Source organism: Sminthopsis crassicaudata, chromosome X, assembly GCF_048593235.1.
Source record: "Sminthopsis crassicaudata isolate SCR6 chromosome X, ASM4859323v1, whole genome shotgun sequence".
NCBI lineage: Eukaryota > Metazoa > Chordata > Mammalia > Dasyuromorphia > Dasyuridae > Sminthopsis > Sminthopsis crassicaudata.
In genome coordinates, this window is record NC_133623.1 from 10,747,937 (window position 1) to 10,768,128 (window position 20,192).

The 20,192-nt window shown below is 41.3% G+C and overlaps 2 protein-coding genes across 3 annotated transcripts; one reads left to right on the forward strand and one right to left on the reverse strand.

The window, feature by feature from the left end:
- Positions 1-1,930: 1,930 nt before the first annotated feature.
- Positions 1,931-4,737, forward strand: TIMM8A (translocase of inner mitochondrial membrane 8A). The gene is made up of 2 exons (XM_074277052.1): positions 1,931-2,150; positions 3,701-4,737. The coding sequence occupies exons 1-2, from the start codon at positions 2,025-2,027 to the stop codon at positions 3,860-3,862; spliced, it is 288 nt and encodes a 95-aa protein (XP_074133153.1). The 5' UTR covers positions 1,931-2,024; the 3' UTR covers positions 3,863-4,737.
- Positions 4,738-7,389: 2,652 nt separating this feature from the next.
- On the reverse strand, positions 7,390-20,181 carry LOC141548277 (magnesium transporter NIPA2-like). Of its 2 annotated transcripts, XM_074277051.1 has the most exons (7): positions 19,933-20,117; positions 18,354-18,476; positions 17,128-17,278; positions 16,268-16,324; positions 14,197-14,287; positions 13,283-13,443; positions 7,390-8,621 (listed from the first exon to the last, which is right to left on the reverse strand). In XM_074277051.1, exons 3-7 carry the CDS (start codon positions 17,255-17,257, stop codon positions 7,999-8,001), a joined length of 1,062 nt encoding a protein of 353 aa, XP_074133152.1. In that variant the 5' UTR covers positions 17,258-17,278; positions 18,354-18,476; positions 19,933-20,117; the 3' UTR covers positions 7,390-7,998. The 2 variants fall into 2 exon arrangements, with proteins under 2 accessions (XP_074133152.1, XP_074133151.1); XM_074277050.1 differs by lacking the exon at positions 18,354-18,476 and having other exon boundaries at positions 19,933-20,181.
- Positions 20,182-20,192: the final 11 nt, after the last annotated feature.

Sequence of the window (20,192 nt, forward strand, 5' to 3'; positions counted from 1 at the left end):
ACATCCCTAGTGAGAAGGGCTGCTAGGCTAGAATTATATCTAGCTGCTTCCTTAAATATTGTCAGTCTAGGGATAATACTTTCAGGTTCAAGTTAAAACTCTTGATTGCTGCCCATTAACACGGAAAAAAAGAAACCCAAGGTTATATGTAAGGCTTCCCCACTAAGGGCAATACACATACATAGTAAATAGCAAAGGAACCCATTTATGAGGTTTAATAGCCAAACAAATCAGAAAAGATATGCATAGGAGAATATATATCAAACAATGCAGAACAAAAGAGCTCTCCCACTGAGAGGCAGGTGACTCAGTGTGAGAATGACATATAGACATCAGATCTCACCCAAGAAGAATTCCCTGAAGTTTCTAGAGTAGCAACTTGGGGACAGAGACATGATAGAAGCTTCTGGCTCCTCTTATGTTATCTTCTACCCAGAGTCTTATTTTCCCTTCAGCAGCCTGAGGTGGGACTGGCAACTTCCATCTTCTCTCTTGAAGCTTAAAGCTGGACGTGCCAACTCTGATGAGGCTTGAAAAGACTTTGAAAGTAGAGACTGGAGAGACTTGAAGAACCTGACAAAAACCTTCTTGCTCATGCTTTCCCTCACCAATTCTTCCCTACTCCTTACACAGGGGCAGGGCATTGATCTTCACTAATGACAGTGTCCCACACCTATGGGCCTGGGGACATGTGAAATATCTATCTATCTATATCTCTATATATCCATTCAGTGTATACACACACATGTTGTCTCCCCATTAAAATGTAAACTCCTTTGGGGCAAGGCTATTTTTTTTCTTTCTAGCCCAGTGCCTCCTGGCATAGACAGCACTGTAACACGACTTATTGCCTGAGAGTCCCTAAGTCCTTTGCCTTGTTCAAATCACATACTCAGTATTGTGTTCAGTTCTGGGTATCACTTTTTAAGAACTTTTAAGCCAGGAAGAGTTCAGAGGAGAGACACCAGGATGGTGAATCTTGAATTCTGGGCTCATGAAGATTGTTTGAAGGAACTTAAGAGGGGAATGATAAAAGGGTTGTCATGGGGAGGAGGGATCAGGCTTGTTCTGCTTGGTCCATAGAGAGAAGCAGCAGTACAAAGAAGAGGGTAAATTTAGGCTTTCATATGGGGAAAGTCTTTCTAAGGTAAGCTGAGTTGGCTCGCGGGCCCTTGCAGCGTCAATGGCACAATAAAAGTTGGAAGTTCCAAGAAAGTGAGGCCCAAACACAGGAATAGGCTTCTCTGAACTCCTGCTTCAGACACAGAGCTGGAAGAGCCCTTAAAGTCCTACCTCCTCATATTTCAGAGAAGGAAACTGAGTCCCAGTGAGAGGGAAAGGCCTGCTTGATGTTGCCCTGTGAACTTTGCAACCCCGGCCCTCAAGAGGCACTTCGAGAAGGCTTCTTGAGTTCTACGCTGTGGAAGCCTTAGAGACAGCCCACTTTAAGCCGACCCCACCTCACATAAGAAGAAGCTGAGGTACTGGGAGATAGCTGAAGTCGGAGAAGCCGCTAACACGTCCCGAGACCGCCCCCTGGAGCCCACCCGGGCCCGCCAAGGCAGTCAGTCCTAACGCGGGAAGTTTGTAGTTTGGGCGGCTCGGACGGGACTCCCGAAAGTTGACCGGCCAGCCATTGGCTAAGGCTGGGCGCGGGCGCGGGCGCAGGCGCAGTGCGTTCGCTGCAGTTTGCCGCCCAGCCATTGGCCCAGGACACGCGCAGGCGCAGCGTGCTCCTGCGCTCGCTACAGTTTACTGCCCAGCTATTGGTCCAGACTACGCGCAGGAGCAATGCTCTCGTGGGAACGTTACAGTTTACTGTCCAGCTATTGGCCCAGACAACGCGCAGGCGCAGTGTGCACGAGGCAGGATCAAGGGGGAGGGGAGGGGAGGGGAATCGAAGGAGGCGGGGTCGTCCCGGAGCCGGTGGTTTCTGTTTCCGTTTCCGCCCTGAAGGCACGTGAAGGTCGCTCGGTTGGTTGTTGCGGCTGGCTGTTTCGCGGTCGTGAGTGAGCCGAGTCGGCATGGAGTCCTCTTCGTCCGTGGCCGGACTGGCCACCGTGGACCCGCAGCTGCAGCACTTCATCGAGGTGGAAACCCAGAAGCAGCGGTTCCAGCAATTGGTGCACCAAATGACTGAACTGTGCTGGGTGAGAAGCTGGGGGCCTGGGACCCTCCACTCATTCCGCGTCCCGCCCTGTACCCAGCCTCGGGGACACGGGGGGGAGAGAGAGGGTGATCCCCCATCTCGGACCCTGGAGCAGCCTCTCCTTTCTCTTGGAAACGGGGACTCCCAGTGGGCTCCAGGGGGGGCTAGTTTGGGATTGCAGACTGAAAGCCGAGCTCTCCAGATGCCTCGCTCCCTCCTTCATAAGCCCCCCTTTTCTTAGTGGTAGTGCTCAGCTGGGCAAAGAGTGAAATCGGAGCCCATCTCTGCACTGGGATCCCATGAAGTCGGAGAACTTTTCCACTTCTGGACTCATCTGGGGTGCCTCCTGATCATACGCAACTTTCTTTCCCTGGGAAAGAAGTAAAGGTAACCCTCATACCGCTCTGCCTTCTTTGTTGGATCACTGAGATCATGATGAGGCGTTTGGGGAGCAAAGTGTACCAACTCAAAGGTTAGGTGAAACTTCGCCAGAACGTGTCGCCACCTTTGGTTCTTTGTAGAATCCAGAGATAGAAGTAGGAGAGGGTTGTTTTGGGATAATGGCTGGGAGGCAGGTGCACGGATGTAGGTCCGGTAACTGAAAGTATCCAGTTTTTATCAGTAAGGGATTTGAGCCCCTCGCTCGTTGAATTGCAGGTGGTAATTTGTTTCCAGAGCATTTCCAGGCTCTTGCCAGCCTAAAATACCTCCTGAGATCTTCGATCTGATTATGTTCAACAAAGAATTTGGAACTTTGGGAAACCTTACTAACTTATTAACTAAGGATTCTCCTTTACCCTCTGCAACATCCATTTAATTCAGAAGCAGTGCAGCACTGTGAACGTTGTTAGGACAAAACTGAGGTTGATAGCAAAAAAGCCAAACTGGGTCATTGCACGTTTTTCCGAACTGTTGTTTTTTTGTGTGTTCAAACTTGGGATTTTTTTCTCCTGTCACGTGTACTGTTGGGGGGTGGGGTCACATTTTTCAGAATTGTTGTTTTCTTGTGTATTCTAACAAGGTTTTTGTTCTCTGTCACGTGTACTGTGGGGGGGTGGGGTCTGGTAGTTGGGGTTAAGTGACTTGCCCTGGATCACACTGCTGATTAACATTAAAGTGTCTTAGGGCAGATATGAACCTCCTGACTTCAGAGCTAGTGCTCTATCTACTGTACTATCTAGCTGCCCCCCATATGTACTTTTATTTTTTTTAATTGATGCTTCTTTTTTTATTAAAGCTTTTTGGTTTTTTAATTATTATTAATTTTATAATTATAATTTTTTTTTTTTTTTTTACAGTGGGCAATTTTTTTTTTTTTTTTTTTTTTTTTTATCCCTTGCACTCACTTCTATTCCATATTTTCCCGTCCTTCCCTCCACCCCCTCCCCTAGATGGCAGGCAGTCCCATACATGTTAAATGTTATAGTATATTCTAGATACAATACCATATGTACTTTTTATATGCTTTTTTTCCTCTGGAATTTGGTATCTATAAAATCAGGAAGATCTCTTTTTCCTTCTCTTTGTGATTATATATCTTCTCTTGAGCAGGAAAAGTGCATGGACAAGCCTGGGCCCAAGTTGGACAGTCGAGCTGAAACCTGTTTCGTGAACTGCGTGGAGCGATTCATTGACACGAGCCAATTCATCCTGAATCGATTGGAGCAGACACAGAAGTCCAGGCCAGCCTTCTCAGAAAGCTTGTCCGAATGATGTCAGCACAACTCTCTGTTCCACTTTAAAAAGAACTTTATAGTTCAAGAAAAAGAACTGTGACGGGATGGTTGTGAAAGAAAAGGCTGTGGGGAGGTGACTTACATCTTTTATCCCAGCCTTTGGGAAGTTGTCATCTAAATGAGCAAAGAAGAGTTTTGTGAGGTTGAGGGTTGGGTTTTGTTGTTTTGAAATGCCAGTTTTGTGAAAAGTTTGGACATTTGAATGGAAGACTACTAGATACACTTAAACTGTACACAGGGCTATGTTCTTATCGTTTCATTGGCTTCTTTGTAGGTATTCAAACTGGGACCATATAGGTAGACTCTCTCATCTGTATGTGATAATTCTAAACCTGTGGGAGGGTAGGGATGAGATGGATCTAGCAACAGGAGGGGAACAGCCATTTGGTATTTCAGTTTCAGGCCTCATCCATTTTGTGACTTGATGAGGCTGAGCAGATCTGTAATACAGCACCTAGATTATACACCTGACTTCCAATGGTATCCATCTTCCTCCTTTACTGTGACTTATTTTAAATACCTATATACAATAGGTCCCACTACACAATGCTGAGAGGCTAGAGGCCTTTGGATACAGAGCAACCTATCTTAATTTATCTAGTGAATATGTTTGCCTCTCTCTTGGCAGTCTCAAAATGAGAATAATTTACCCTGAGTTTCAGGGTTTTAAGTGACTGAAAGATGTGCCTGGATTCATTGTGAAAGTTTAAACCAGCTACCACCCCAGCTAGCCATTGTTTCAGGTAGAGGGGCATACTTAATGTGTTGATTCATTGTTCTATTTACTGCAAGTCTTCTGGTTACTGAAATAAAAATCTTTGCCTCAGGTTGATATGATTTTGGAAAAAAACTTTTCCTTCTTTGGTTCTCATCCTTCAACACCTGTGTCCTCATTTTTGTAGTACTTCAGAGTCTACAAAACACCTCATTCTTCATAACATATAGAACAGTTGTAGGTACCATACTCCCCATTTCATTGATCACACAACTCGGAGTCAATGTGACCTGGCCAAAGATCCCGAATGGGAGAGCTGGGGCTTGAAGTTTTACCTCCAGTGCCAAGGCTATTTTAAGTACATCACTGTGTCTACTAGTTTAGATGTCTTGGCAGACAAAATTTGGACATGGGCTGGTGCCAGTACTAAAAACTGTCACTCAACAAGGATTTTTGCTGAGTGGCTAATGTATATAAGGCAAAATTGTAGGAATAACCCCTAACCTGTGATAAGGAACTTTGCTCTATATTTCCCTAGGATAATCACGTTGCTGAGTAGAACAGAGTGATGGCTGCCAGCCTCACTCCTCCCTAGACAGACCTTTGGCTTGGAAATGTTCCAATAGGCTTTGCACATCTTAACTGTATACCTCCAACTATCTACTAAAAGGGATTTAGTAGTATTTTGCGAAAAGGGGGATTTGAAATTGGTTTTCAAGTTAACGAGTTCCAGCTCTTCATAGAACCCGGGAGATCTTAGGCAAGTTAACTCCTGGTCCCCAGGCTTTCTCACTTGTGGAGTTGAGCTTAGACTAGATCTTAAAAGTCCCTTCTAAGTTTAAAGTCATTACATTTAAACTTCCTCTCTAACTAGTAGACAAAATATGAAAATTACTTCAGAATATTTAGGACTCTGGATGGTAAATATAAAACAAAAACAGTATGCACATGCAGAACACATTCAAGCCAGATTGGTTTGTTAAAAGGATTTGGAAAGGTATGGATTTTGAGGGAGTGGCATTAGGTGACAAGGATTTTATTTTAATAAATGGGTTTACTAATCTGGTCCCATTATTAAACCCCAGAGAAGCTGGCCCATCCAAGTCATTCATTCCAAGTGCAATGATTTGACCAAATTCACTGAAGCAGCCACTGTTCCCAATGTGGCTTTGAAACCAATCTTCTTTCTGAAGTCCGGCCCCCTCTTTCCCCCTTTGTTTCTTTTTGTTCTATATACAGAGATTTGTGGATATGATGAAGTTGCCAAATAAGTTCTTATCTTTGCCAGGGTCATGCTTTACACATTACTGCCACTTGATATTTGCTGCTTAACAAGAACAACCAAAAATAAAGGCATCCTCTGTAGGTAAATCTGAAGTTTACTAAGTTTAGTCACCAAAGCTATTGGATCACTAAGTTTTTTTCCCCTTATAGAAATGTTTCTGTTCAGTCACTTTCAGTTATGTTTGATTCTGTGACCCCAATTTGGGGTTTTCTTGGCAAAGGTACCAGCGTGGTTTCCCACTTTCTTCTCCAGCTCATTTTACAGACCAGGAAACAGACAAATAGGATCAAGTGTTTTGCCTAGGGTCACAAAGTTAAGTCATGAGGCTGGATTTGAATTCAGGAATATGTCTTCTTGACCTTAGTCCCACCCTACCCATTCTATCCACTGCAGCACCATCTACCTGCCCTGCTAGAAAAACAGACTTATCAAAGGAGCAAGTGCATATGTTCTGCCCCTTAGTATCTGTGTGACTCTGGACTCATCTATCTCAGCCTCAGCTTCCTCATTTGTAAAATGAAGGAATTAGACTCTCACCCCATGAGCTTATATAACCCATAATTCACAAATATAAAAATTTTAGATTCAGCATATATAATAACTTAATAATTATATCCTTTGCACGGATCATAGATTAACAAATAGTTGTCTAATAGAGATGATGAAGCAGCTGAATTGGCAGAGAGGACTGGCCTTGGCTCTTCCATGTTATACTGGCTGTGTGACCCTGGACAAGCCGGTTCATTGAGGTCTCTCTTGGGCAACTTATCCAAAATTAAGCTACAGATGATCTGTGAGATGAAATCACATGTCCTAGGTGACAATGAGTGACAGAGATGGTTCAATTATCTTTTTTGTAAGGCTGTTTAAGGAATCTATAGCTAAAGGAAATTGAGCTTAAAGTTGCCAAGAGGAAATCCCTTTTTCAATTTCCCCCTGACTCGAATTGGATAAGAAGCTGAAGCTATTCCCAGAAGAACAGTAGCAAATGCCTATATTGCTCATCAAGAATCAACATTTATTAAGCATCAAGTATGGATACAAAAATAAAAACCAGTGTCCCCTGCCCCCAGGGAGCTTACATTCTAGTGATCGATTATCTGTTTCAAACATCATGAGCCTCCCAAAGACTCAGTACATTGCTACTATTCCAGGAAAGAACGCTCCAAACTCCAAGATGATCTATAGACAGGAAGTATAATACCTATAACTGCTGTTTGTCCTCATGTGGAGGCTGCCACTAAATTCTGAAGTCTTCAGGGAATTGGTGAGGGACAAAGGAACTCTGCTTTAAGCCAAGCCCAAAAAACCCTCAACTTTAAGTTGCTTCCCTCTTTGGTCTTGCACACATTACATTATAAGGGACTCTGAAAGTACTTTAAATGCTATCTACAAGGAAGTGGGCCCACCCAGTTCTCCTAACTGTAAAAGAGAGTCTACTGGGACTGGAATAGGCACAGTGGGAAGCTGAATCTTTACTCTCTAGAATCTTAGGTACTAGAGCTTGGGAGGGGGGGGGGGAAGAACAAGTAATAATTTCTGGAATGTGGTTTTTAGAATCAAATCCTCTTACCAGGCAGGTGGCAGCAGCCAGCAGTTATTAGTAATTATACTCAAGTCCTTGGTACAAACTTCAGGATGATCAGGATTCAGCACTAAAAGTGACACAAAAACACCTTTAAAAACATTTTTTTTAAAGTAAACTAGAATTCATGAAACATTTGCGTTCTCAAATCATACCAAGTAAATCAGACAAACAACAATGCTTTTAAGTTGCTGAATGACCTAGTGATGAGGGATAGACGGTTTTTTTTTTTCACAAATACTTCACAGGTGTACATATATACATCCACATTTACATCTAGCACCACATCTTACAATCACAGTATATATTATGCAAGGGAAGCAAATGAGACTTTAGTAACAACATGGCAGTTGGGAAGGTTTTGCTGTTCCATTGCTTACTAGTTAGCGATTAATTTGCTCCTCTCCACAATATAATCTGATTTGGTTTGGCTGGATGTCAGAGGTCTGGGTAAATCTTAAGCAAAAGTACAAAGGCCACCTTAGCCAACAGAAACAGAAATACAGACAGTATTCTGCCTAAGATTATTCACAGATTTTCAACCTCTTCAGCCTCAACATTCTGGAACTCTTTGTTGAAGTCATCTTCATCAAGGAGAGGTTGATTTTGCCTTTCGTTTTCCCTCTGGGGAGGAGCGTGATTACTACCCAAACTTGACCTCTGAGAAAAATAAATCAGATCAGGAGAAAAAGGGATTTCTCGAAAGGCATGAAGAAGGAAAATGCCAAAAACTATGGTAAGGAAACCACTGATCGTGCCAATGACACTGTCTAGGTCCATATATTGCCATTCCTTAAAGACAATGGCAGAACAGGTCATAACAGCAGTGGTGAAAAGGACATAATAGATGGGAGTAACTATCGAAGTACTGAATATGTCCAAAGCTCGGTTCAGATAGTTGACCTGAATGCTTATACAAATCACCAGACAAAACAAAAGCACCCAACCAAGGGGCTCCTTCAGGACAGGCTTCCCTGAAATTAGCTCCTTCAGGGAGATGCCCAAACCCTTAACACAAGACACAGAAAGGGAACCAACTGAGGAGCAGATCAGAACATACACCAGGACGTTACTATGGCCATATCGAGGTCCTATCACAAAGATGAGGGTAGTGGAACTGACCAATACCCAAATGGCAAAGCCAACGAATCCTGAGGGGAAAAAAGAGAAAAGTTAACCAAAATAGGAAATGTATTACTATATAGACATTTTCATTGTTGATGCTCAGTTATTTCAGTTGTGTCTGACGGGCAAATCATTAAAACATACACCCCAGCAAGAGGCACTGTGAATCTATTTCAGTCCTTTAATCGTATTTACCAATAATGTTTTAGTTCTAAATGTTCTCCTTACATCTGCCCACATCAAAAAAGGTTTAATGTGAAGAGATAGATAGGATCTGCACCAGAGACACTTGTCAGGAACAAACCTGGGATGTGTGCATGTGTCTGTGTGTGTCAGGGCATATCAGAGCAGGGTTCAGGTACATTAGGAGGGAATTCATTATGGAGAAAATGGCTTTTGAGCCATCAAGTTAATACCTTGACTCATAAGAAGCACTGCTCTTGCTAAGGACTTACATTAGGGTACCTAAAACATTACAGAAAGGGTTAGAAATCATATGAACTATTAAATCTGGGTAATTATAGGAAATGTACCTGGAACTCTGAAAAAATGTAATAAAATAATGGAGAAATAGATTAGCTAGGTGGTGTCTGTCTAACTTGCTTAATTCAGAGAAGAGAGAAAATAGCTGGGGAGAGGGGAAAGGAGAAAGTGTTGTCCTTGGTGATGCTATAATCCTACATAGGAGAAAGTGTTGTCCTTGGTGATGCTAAAATCCTACATAGGAAGTGCTTTACTGAGAACCAATAAAAAAAATGAACTCAAGGTTTCAATCTCTAGTGACAAGAAAAGGTACTATCAACAGAAAGGAAGAGGTTAGGCCAGAAACCAAATTTAAGTGAAAAGGTAGCTTCAGTTTGTAATATTCACAATGAGATGTCCATAAGCTGTGTAAAACAGCTCTGTGCTATTTAACATTATTTAACCAATAATTTGGAAAAAGGCATAGATGGAGTGCTTATCGATTTGCAGATGATACAAATCTAGAAAATATGACAGAATGAAGATCCAAAAGGACTTCAACAGACTAGATCACCAGGTCAAACTTAAAAAGACAGGATTTAAAGTGAGAAGAACATAGGATAGTTTACCTCTCAGACCTGTGGAGGAGGAAGGAATTTGTGACCAAAGAAGATCTAGAGATTATTATTTATCACAAAATAGATAATTTTGATTATATTAAGTTTAAAAGCTTTTGTACAAACTAATGCAGACAAGATTAGAAGGGAAACAATAAACTGGGAAAACATTTTTACAGTCAAAGATTCTGATAAAGGCCTCATTTCCAAAATATATAGAGAATTGACTCAAGTTTATAAGAAATCAAGCCATTCTCCAATTGATAAATAATCAAAGGATATGAACAATTTTCAGACAAAGAAATTGAAGCTATTTCTAGTTATATGAAAAGGTGAAAATGTGCTCTAAATCACTATTGATCAGAGAAATGTAAACTAAGACAACTCTGAGATACCACACTACATACCTCTCAGACTGGCTAAGATGACAGGAAAAGATAATTATGAATGGGGGGTTGTGGGAAAACTGGGACATGGATACACTGTTGGTGGAATTGTGAAGGGATCCAGCCATTCTGGAGAGCAATGTGGAACTATGCTCAAAAAGTTACTAAATTGTGCATCCCCTTTGATCCAGCAGTGTTTCTACTGGGCTTATATCCCAAAGAGATCTTAAAGGAGGGATAGGGACCCACATGTGCAAAAATGTTTTTGTCAGCCCTGTTTGTAGTGGCAAGAAACTGGAAACTGAGTGGCTGCTCAACAGTTGGAGAATGGCTGAATAAGTGATGGTATATGAATATGATGAAATATTATTGTTCTATAAGAAACGATCAGCAGAATCATTTCAGAGAGGCCTGGAGAGACTTACATGAACTGATGCTGAGTGAAATGAGCAGAACCAGAAGATCACTGTACACGGCAACAAGACTATACGATGATCAATTCTGATGGACGTGACTCTCTTCAATAATGAGATGATCAAACCAGTTCCAACTGTTCAGTAATGAAGAGAGCCATCTACACCCAGAGAGAGGACTATGGGAACTGAGTGTGGAATATAACATAACATTTTTACTCTTTCTGTTATTGTTTGCTTGCATTTTTGTTTACCTTCTCAAGTTTTTCTTTCTAGATAAACTATATATACATATATTGCATTTAACATATAATTTAACATATTTAACATGTATTGGGCTACCTGCCATCTAGGGGAAGAGTGGGGAGAAGGAGGGGAAAATTTGGAACAGAAAATTTTGCAAAGGTCAATGTTGAATAAATTACCCATGCATATGTTTTATAAATAAAAGCTATAAAAAAAAAGACAGGATTTAATTGGATTAGATGTGGTGTGTTAAAACTGTATATTACTTTGGGTTCTCTGGTCATCTCCCCTTCCTTTTTAGTTAGTATGCTATATAAGTTCATAAGGAGCCATAGCAGGAAATAAGTTTGCAAAGGGGAATCTTGAAGCTGTGCACAAACTGTTTCAAAGATAAAAGGAGCATGATTTACAACCTATCGAATATTAACCCAAAATCACAGCCTGGTAATATGAGCTCACTCAGAGGAAATCATCTGGGCTAATGAGATGGATTTGTTAATGAACTAACTCCAAAGTGGCACAGACAAAAGGGAGTCTGTTTCTCTCCAAAAACTACAATTCCTGCCCCTTGAGTAATCTTCTTCCTCTACTTGAATCCATGCTGCCAGGGATTCTCAACTCTAATCCATGGTTATGGGAGTGATTCTCCATATCCCTTCCCCCTCCTAACACAATGATTCCTTTCCTCTGCCACCCTTATCCTCCATTCCCACACTGTCTGTCTCATATTTTCTGTCCCTGTTCCTCCCTCTACCTTTTGTGCCTTATTAAAATTTGATTGCAGTCTCACTCCCAACTATCAGTCACAGCTACCCCATTTCATAATTCCATAAATTGTTAATTCATGGGTTTTCATACTTGAATTAAGAGAAATCAAGTTCACAAATAGAAAATGGCTGTTCACCAGTCTCTCTGAAAAAATCCCAGGGTGTAGTGGATTACAACAAGCCCGATGAGTAACTGAAACATCAGCCAAAAAAGCTAATGCAACACTGGAGTACATGAAGAGACATTATGTCCAAGATTAGGGAGGTTCCAACATCAATGCTGTGGTCAGTCTCCACAGTGGACACTGCTGTGTAGTCTCTACATTTTAGGGAGGACAACGATAAGCAGAGAATATTGAGAGGAGGGTAAACAGGCTAGTGATAGATAAGATATTCACTATTTATATTTACAGATAATAATATTCACTATTCATAGTGTATGAAGATCAGCTGAAGGAAGTAGGGAATGCTTAAAACTTAAGAGGTTGAACCAGAGAGCTGTTTCAAGATTATAAAGAAAAGGAATGAGCCTTGTTCTGTTTGGCTCCACATAGAAGAATTAGGATTAGTGGGCAGAAGCCGGACAGGGGCAAATTTTAGCTTGACACTGGGAAAAACTTCCTAGCTACTAATTTTATTCATGAGGGTCAAGGCCTGTCTCAGCAGGAAGTGAGTTCCCTCTCCCTAAAGGGATTCGGGGAAGGGCTGGATTACCACCTGTTGGGAATTCTTTTTCAGGTCCAGCTTGGACACAATGGCATTTGCCATCCACTCTCTCTGGCTTAGATCCTGGAAGGGCAGAGTCACAGAGAATGGGGCAGAGAGCTAAGAGTAGATCTGGCTCTGCTTCTGAAATGTAAGCCTCAATGTGTTTGTCTGGCTTCCTGTGCTACAGCAACAGTTCTGATTTTCTGACGAAAATTAAAGGAATTCCAGGAGGAGGGGGCTAAAGATCCCAGGCAGAGATCATTCCCATAGTTTGTCCACAGCCTTCTCACAACTAGCTAACACTATCTCTTGTCCTGGTCCCGAGTCGGATTATGGCTACCATCTCTATTCCACTAAACAAATGGGAAAGTTAACTTCTCAACTTTATGGAGGCAAACAAGACTTCTCTTTCTCTAGGGATCAAACCAAATCTTCTGTTTGTTCTTATAAAGTGAATTATGGCAGGGGGAGGCAGGAGATGTCACAAAAATGCTAAAAACTACAGCTCTGGTCAATCACGTACTATTAAAGTCACAAATGTGTTTAATAAAGTCCAGAGATAACAAAATATACTATCCCAGAGATGGAGATTTCCTCTTATCTCCTGTCTTCCAAGATAGTACTTTCTGAAATTGCCAGATATGCTCAGATTAACATAATCAGAAACAGAGACAAGTAATGAGAGTAGTGAGTTTAGTGAATTAGAAAAAGTGTAAGAAGTAGAAGATGGAAGAAACTGGGTGTCCTGTCCAAAGCCTTTATTGACTAGTGGCCATCCAATTGAGGAGATGCTGCTCTACATTTAGGAAGGCTAATCCTCAGACAACAGATACTGTTGTCAAAAGCATCATATTCGGAGCCTTTTCAGCTTGGAACCCATATATAGCAGAGCTTGCACAAGCCTAGAGAATACATAACCACCTCAGCCACCTCTGTGCCACAACCAGACACCGGAATAGGCCTGAAGTATCAAACTGGGACAGTGTAAAAGTGGGTACTCCCTAAACCAAAAGGGAGCCAGAAGAAGCTAAAATGCTAACCAAAGCTTTTGTCAAACCAAAATCATGCTAGAATTCCATGTCTGGTACCTGGACTTCGCAACTTCTCAGACATTTCTGCCAAGGTGAGGTTCATCTCTTCCTGGGGCACGTGGATCACCATCATTGTTGAGCCCAAAATACTTAGCATACAGCCAATCTTCCCATGAATGTTCAATTTCTCATTCAAGAAGGAAGAGGACAAAACTGAACTGAGGGGAAACACAAAACATGTCAAGAAGACCCAAGGAGAGATTTCTTTATTTCTTTCTTTCTTTTTTTTTTTTTTGAGGCTGGGGTTAAGTGACTTGCCCAGGGTCACACAGCTAGGAAGTATTAAGTGTCTGAGACCAGATTTGAACTCAGGTCCTCCCGAATTCAAGGCTGGTGCTCTAGCCACTGCGCCACCTAGCTGCCCCTGAGATTTCTTTATTAATAACCTCCATCTATAAATCAATACCATACTGGCTCAAGACAGGGAGGATTCTGAGGGACAGTAAAAGCAACCAGGTTCATAAGAGTTTTTACTCTATTACATAAAACTTCAACAGGAGTGAGATGGCTAAGCATTTAACTGGACCAAGCAGCTCCTGAGACCAAAAAAAAAAAAAAAAAAAGAGAACCAGGAGAGGACACAGCAAGATAAATAAAACACAGTCAAACTGGGTCATGGTTGGAGGGGCAGGAAGAAAACAATCTTCTCTGTTCACAAAAAAAGAATTCATCACAAAAGTAGACTCCAAAAGTTCCAAAATGAAACTTTCCCCCCAAATTAGCTAGTTAAGGGAAACAAAATCTTTTTTTTCTTCTAGTAAGCGAAACAAGTTCAATAACTAAAGTTCAGGAAAAGAATACAAGAGAACAAAGATATTGGAAAAATGGAGTAAAATAGTTTGAACAATAATACATCATCATTTCATGTTGCTAGGACACAGACTCAAATAAAGCACCTAAATATTACTTACCTGACTAACACACTCAGTGCACCCAAGGGCGTTACTAGTGTGGCTGGAGCAAAAGCATAGGCAGCAAAATTGGCAGCTTCTCCGATTCCCACTGCAAAGGAGAAGCAACTTTCCTGGTTAGAAAAATAATCGTTACAAAGAAAATTTAGCCTAAGTACAATGTTATCATCTATGGCAACTACAGGGTGACTGCCATCTCTCGCCAGATCTTGATGGGGACAGTCTGGGACCCTGAACCCAAGAACTTTGGGAATAGCAATGCTCCCCAAACCACCAGATCTGCTACCAGCCCAGCCCCTGCAGCCACATGGAGGGGAGAAATCATTGTGGAGAAGGGTCCCACCTTCCTCATCACCACCAGCAACAATTGCTGACCAATTGCCACCAACAGGTGGATAAGCAGGGGAGCCCTGGGAGTGGCTCCCAGACCACTGGTCCTGCCATCATCTGGGAAAGCAACTCCTGTGGAGAAGGGGCCAGCCCGCCCCACCACCTCTTACACACAGGACAGGCAAGCCAGCCTAGTTGAAGCAGTCAGGTACCCTGAGGGAAAAACAGGAGGCAGCATGTGCCAGAAAAGTGAAACCCCCACCATCACAACCATCTCCCTTCAGATCCCAATGGTGATAGCCCGGAACCTTGGACCCAAGAACCTCGGGAATAGCATCTGTTTGAGCCCAGGGCCCTCAGCTATAAACCCTGGGCAGCAACTCCTGTGGAGAAGCAGCCCACTCACTGCTCTAGCAGATGCTATAGACAAAGTTACTGAAGATGCAAAAAAGGAAATTCTTGAACCAAAGTCCTTGGCCCTGTCTGACGGTTCAACATCAGAAACTGATATGACTAACAGTAGAAATGTCATGAAAGAAGAGACCAAACCATGTGCTTTGCCACATACCCTAGGACCTTGCCATCCCACTGGCAGTGGAAACCTTCTAAATGGGTTGTTTTCCCTCCCCCATTAGAATGTAAGCTCCCTAAGAAGACTGTGGATTGTGTGATTATTCTATTTGTAACCCCAGGGCTTAGCTTAATATTTATTCGATGGCAAATGCTTCAAAAGTGCTTCATTTATTTATTTGTTCATTGATTCATCCATACAATTCTTCAAGTCAAGCCTACCTAATGCAAAGTCTTGAGCTCTTACATGTGCTTGCTTAACAAACTCTTCTTTACCTTGTTCTTCTATGTAACTTCCATGATATAAATCCTTGGGCAGGGGTGAAATTAGGATCCTGTATCCGTAACTGATGGCTACCCTGACAAACTGGGTGTACAATTCCAAGAAGCATGGGTTAAGTATTACACCCTAATTCAAAATGCACTATATAATAAACATGGACAGGTATGATTAAATGTTAAAAATAAATTTAGCAGAACTAACAGGAGGTAATGAGCATTTCATTTTGCTGTGATTACAATATCATTCTACTCGAGCAAAAATCTGAAGAGTCAGGATTTTCATTCAAGGCCCTTACCTCCAAGTGTTAAACACTAGGGTAATCTTTGTTTCATGCTAGTACTTGTCCCCTGAATGTCACTCTGGTTTGTACAGCTCTCCTAGAAAGTCATCTGTATGTAAGTGCTTGTAAGAGGCCCAAGCACTGTAACTTTAAGTCAAGGCCCCAGAAGCAATGTTGCCCCTGCCATGAATTTGTCTACTTGGAAAATGGACAAGGAGCTAGGATAGGAAGACACCTGAGAGGCTTCTCACATGGGAAAGAGGAGTGAAGATGTGTCTCTACTTGCGCGACCATGTGTGAGCATATTTCCACATTTTAGTGGTCATGATGAAGGAAAAGAAATATTCTTTTGGAAGCAAAAGAGAAACTCATGAGGGCCTGTTAGTCTATGCTAGACCAAGTTATGGTGTGATCAAAAATCTGTTATGCACATTTACATATATATCTTTGCCAGAATACAATTGGTTGACAGAATTACAATGGAAAAAACCTGTTTTACAAGCATAATGCAGATGGTTATCTTTCCAGCTTATTCTAAAAGAACTGGTTGTCTTGTTTTGCTATTTATCTTTCAGGCTGCAATTTCATGAACAAACCAGAAGACTTACTGGATATTAGTCCAGCCCACCACAGCCACTCCTTTAGGTATGCATGGCCACCATGACCTGAAAAAAGGAAGAGAAATTATCAATCTACCAGGTCTAAAGCACTGGAATAAAGGAGAGCAATACTACAACTGGAGCAGTTTTCTTTGGACAAAAAGAAAATTTTCCCTTTCTTCCCGACCTGCTATAATTTGGAGGGGCCTTGGGTTCCTCCTGCTAACTTCCTAAAAGTTTTTCTTTCCCTTTTTTAGCCCTCCAAAGACTGAGCATTTTGAACAGAACTTGCATATCCCCAAAGCAGATACTTCACAGAATCCATAATCTGTGGCAGTTGTGTTGAACACATCCAGAGAGGGAAAACTCTGCCTCTGGGAGGGGCTTTGGGTTTGGGTACAGCACATACCAATGGGCAAGAGCTGAAGCAAATACAGCCTAATTCTGGTCTATACTGTGCAACTTCTGAGCATGAACTCAGAACAAAAGAATTTGAATGGAGTAGCTTTTAAAATCTGATCTTAGTAACTTCTCCTTAAATGAATTTTTCTTAGAGATGTACAGAGTAACTGCTGTATCTTCAGCATAGTGCCTTCAAAAGTTCAGGTCTTCTGTAAACCACAAAGTACATCCAATGCTCACCAGTCATTCCTCTCTTCCATTATCATGGATAAAGATAAATCAAATTTAATGACATTCCTAAAATGTATCTTTGAATTAATTTCAACCTTTTCTCATAGTCAATTAACAATAACAATACTTAAAGGGTTCCATTTAGCCTCCTTTCTATATTAACACCACCTAATTTTTCAGTCCAAAAAAGAAAGGAGAATTCTGACATGTCAACTCAGGAATACAGTTTGCTATACCTGCTCTCATAGAGCCCCTGCTGGCAATCTTAAGAAGTCCTTTCTTCTTTAGGATGAAGCTGGAACCAATGAAAATGCTGGAGCAGAGAGCCAAGCTCAGACCAATATAGAAGCTATGGCTGCCAGTCATTGTCTCTGGCCAGCACTGGTCCTGTTGAGATATTAAAAAAGTAAATTTGAGGACACTTTCCCTTCAACCAAGTTCAGCATTTACACTGTGGATTCATGAAGATCTCAGCTGCTTAAGATTCCTTCTTCTGAGGGACAACACTGTTCTCAAACTGGCAGGCTAGAAAAAGTCTTGCCGACTTAAGACAGTTCATCAAATTGAGTAATTTTATTTTTCACTGTGACCATTTGATTTTTACTAAGATAATGAAACTGCTTTAACTTTAACCCTTGGTCTTGCGCACATCACTTTATTATTTCATCCCTGCACAACAGACAGGCAGCTGGCTTTTTCCTTGAAGTTGTTTAAATGTTTTAAGTTTGTTTAAGCAGCCTGAAAGGATTAAAATGCTCTAGTGTGTTTTTAAAGTTGATTTTTCAGACAAGCAGACTAGCACATTGTCCTCCTCCTCATCCATAAGCATTTCTTAACTAAGGCACTAACTAGGCAATTTAAATAAAAAGAGAGTGCCACACATATGGTGTCTGCTTGTCACCATGAAAGAAACTGAGTTTTTTGGAGGCAAAGGAGTCCAAAGGACCTTATTGCAGGCAGCAGGAGCACTATATTAAAGAACACTGAAGAAACACTATATGTGCTTACTGTGCATATATACCTGTATGCACACAGATGGATATCTATGTATCAGTCCTGCTTTTGGACTTAGCTTCTAGTAATTCAGAGTAATTCATCTCCAATGATATGGCTCAACAATCAGAACAGAACAAATCCAACATGCCAGTGTTTGTAAAATGGCTATCTTGGAATAGTTCCAATCTTTTGGGCACAGTGAATAGAGCACCAGACCTGGAGTCAGGAGGACCTGAGTTCGAATACAGCCTTAGACACTTAACACTTACTAGCTGTGTGACCCTGGACAAGTCACAATCCCAATTGCCTCTCAAAAAAAAAATAGTTTCAATCTTCCAATTTTAAGTTTCAACGTCTTTATTTTCTTAATCTCTATTTCCCAGTTCCCCTCTTCTTCTCTTAATTCTCCATTCTTAGTCCCATTAACTATGTTCAAATTTATATATTCTTTCACTCATTTTCTCACCTGTATTAGTTCTGCCCATTTCTCAAGTTCTAATATAGCTGTAAATAATCCTTCTTTGATTTTCTACTACATGCATCTTCTTTATCATTCACTTAACACCAAAGGCTCACAAAACACATTTTGCTGGGGGTGAAAATCGAGACAATTTAAACAACAACAAAAAAAGATAAACATTTATTGAATGTAAAATCATAGAGTTTTCCCCACCAGAATAAAAACATTCCAACTGTAACTAAAATTAAAATTTAAAATAAAACCCCTAAATTTTAGATGCAAAATTATAATGAACAGGCATGAGTTTAAAGAAGAAATATGAGAAGATACCCACTCCTTTGCAGAAGTGGGAGGTCCACAAATGCTGTACTTTTGCCCATATTTTCAAGCTTTATTTTTGTTGTATTTATCAGTTATTCGAGTCCTTTAAAAAATTTTTTTTAAATACAGCATTACATGAGCTGGTTCCCTGGGAGGGGGAATGACAGGTAAATTATGGTGATATAAAAAACAAAAGATAGCAATAAAAACAAAAAATTTCCATTGATTAAATTTTACTCTAAAGATACAGATTATAAAAATGAACCAATAAAATCTCCTACATTTTCTTTAGTCACATTACTCACTCCTCCATGTAGCACAGTTCCACTGTCCTTTCCCACCTTCAGGTTTTATTTTCCAAACTAGATTACAGTGATGTTTCATGTCTGCACCCTAAAAACCGGTGCTTGGGACACCAAATCTCATCCGATGCCCATTTGGTGGAAAGGAGGGAAAACACTCTATTTGGAGAATGAAAGGCTGCCTGCCTCCAGAAGTGGGAAACTGAGTCCTGGGGGAAGATTCATTCTCTCTATCTGTATCTATATAAAAATATATATGTGTGTGTGTATGTATATATATTTATACATAAAATTATTTATATTGTAATAAGCCAAAATATTTCATTTACAAAATAAAATAATTTATGCATAAATTATTTGACTGTAATAAAATAAATAACATTTTAGAAAATAAAAATAATTTATATATGAATTATTCATATTGTAATAAACTGTCTAAAATATTATGTGTGTGTATATATATACATTTATATGTGTGTGTGTATATATATGTGTGTATATATACATACACACACACACACACACACACACATATATTTAAAATATATTTTAGAACAGGTGATTGGAGGGGAATTTTTTTTTCAAGCTGAGGAATTTCTTTGGGGCTCGGGGAAGGGCTGTGGTTCCACCCTGCCCAATCCTGTTCTCACAGTGGAAGCTGCTGAAGCATAAGACAAGGCCCTGTGTTGAAAGGGGCAGCATAAGATTTTTTTTTCCTTAAAAATTTTTTTTAATCTTAATTTTTTAAGCCATCCCACCCCAGTGAATCATCCCTGGTAACACCGATTTTTTTTTTTTTTTTTTAAATGAGGAAGGGAAAATACAAATTAAAAAAATGGTAATGGAAGACCGTTAGGGACGCTAAAAGAGGGCAGGGCTTTTGACCGGTTCACTTCCGGCTGTCCTCAGCTGCTCACATCTGGCACCCCCCCTCCAAGTCCCCACACGGCCGCCACCCCTACCTTTGTCCTAAAGCCGAGCGCGTGTTCCCCAAGCCCTGACCTCGCCTCGCCCACACGACGAAGGAGGGAGGAAGAGAGGGAGAAGAGGAAGGCAGGGAGACTCGAGAACCGCCCTCCTGCAGCACCTGCGAAAATCCCGCCTTCCCGCAGTCTCCCCGACCCCGCCTCACTTCCGCTGCCTCGCTCTGAGCAGCCCTCACTCGGAACCCCGCCCAGAGCTCTCGAGGCGAGGGGGCGGAGCCGCCGAATATTTCCGGTGC

What these genes read in the sequence shown, in the direction of transcription:
- TIMM8A (XM_074277052.1), top strand. Translation starts at nt 2,025, where the DNA reads ATGGAGTCCTCTTCGTCCGTGGCCGGACTGGCCACCGTGGACCCGCAG. An exon ending in AAATGACTGAACTGTGCTGG is followed by an intron (nt 2,151 to 3,700) that starts GTGAGAAGCTGG and finishes TCTCTTGAGCAG; the next exon opens with GAAAAGTGCATGGACAAGCC.
- LOC141548277 (XM_074277050.1), bottom strand. Translation starts at nt 17,257, where the DNA reads ATGACTGGCAGCCATAGCTTCTATATTGGTCTGAGCTTGGCTCTCTGC. An exon ending in CAGGGGCTCTATGAGAGCAG is followed by an intron (nt 16,325 to 17,127) that starts GTATAGCAAACT and finishes TCCTTTTTTCAG; the next exon opens with GTCATGGTGGCCATGCATAC. An exon ending in TGAGAAGTTGCGAAGTCCAG is followed by an intron (nt 8,622 to 13,282) that starts GTACCAGACATG and finishes TTTTCCCCTCAG; the next exon opens with GATTCGTTGGCTTTGCCATT.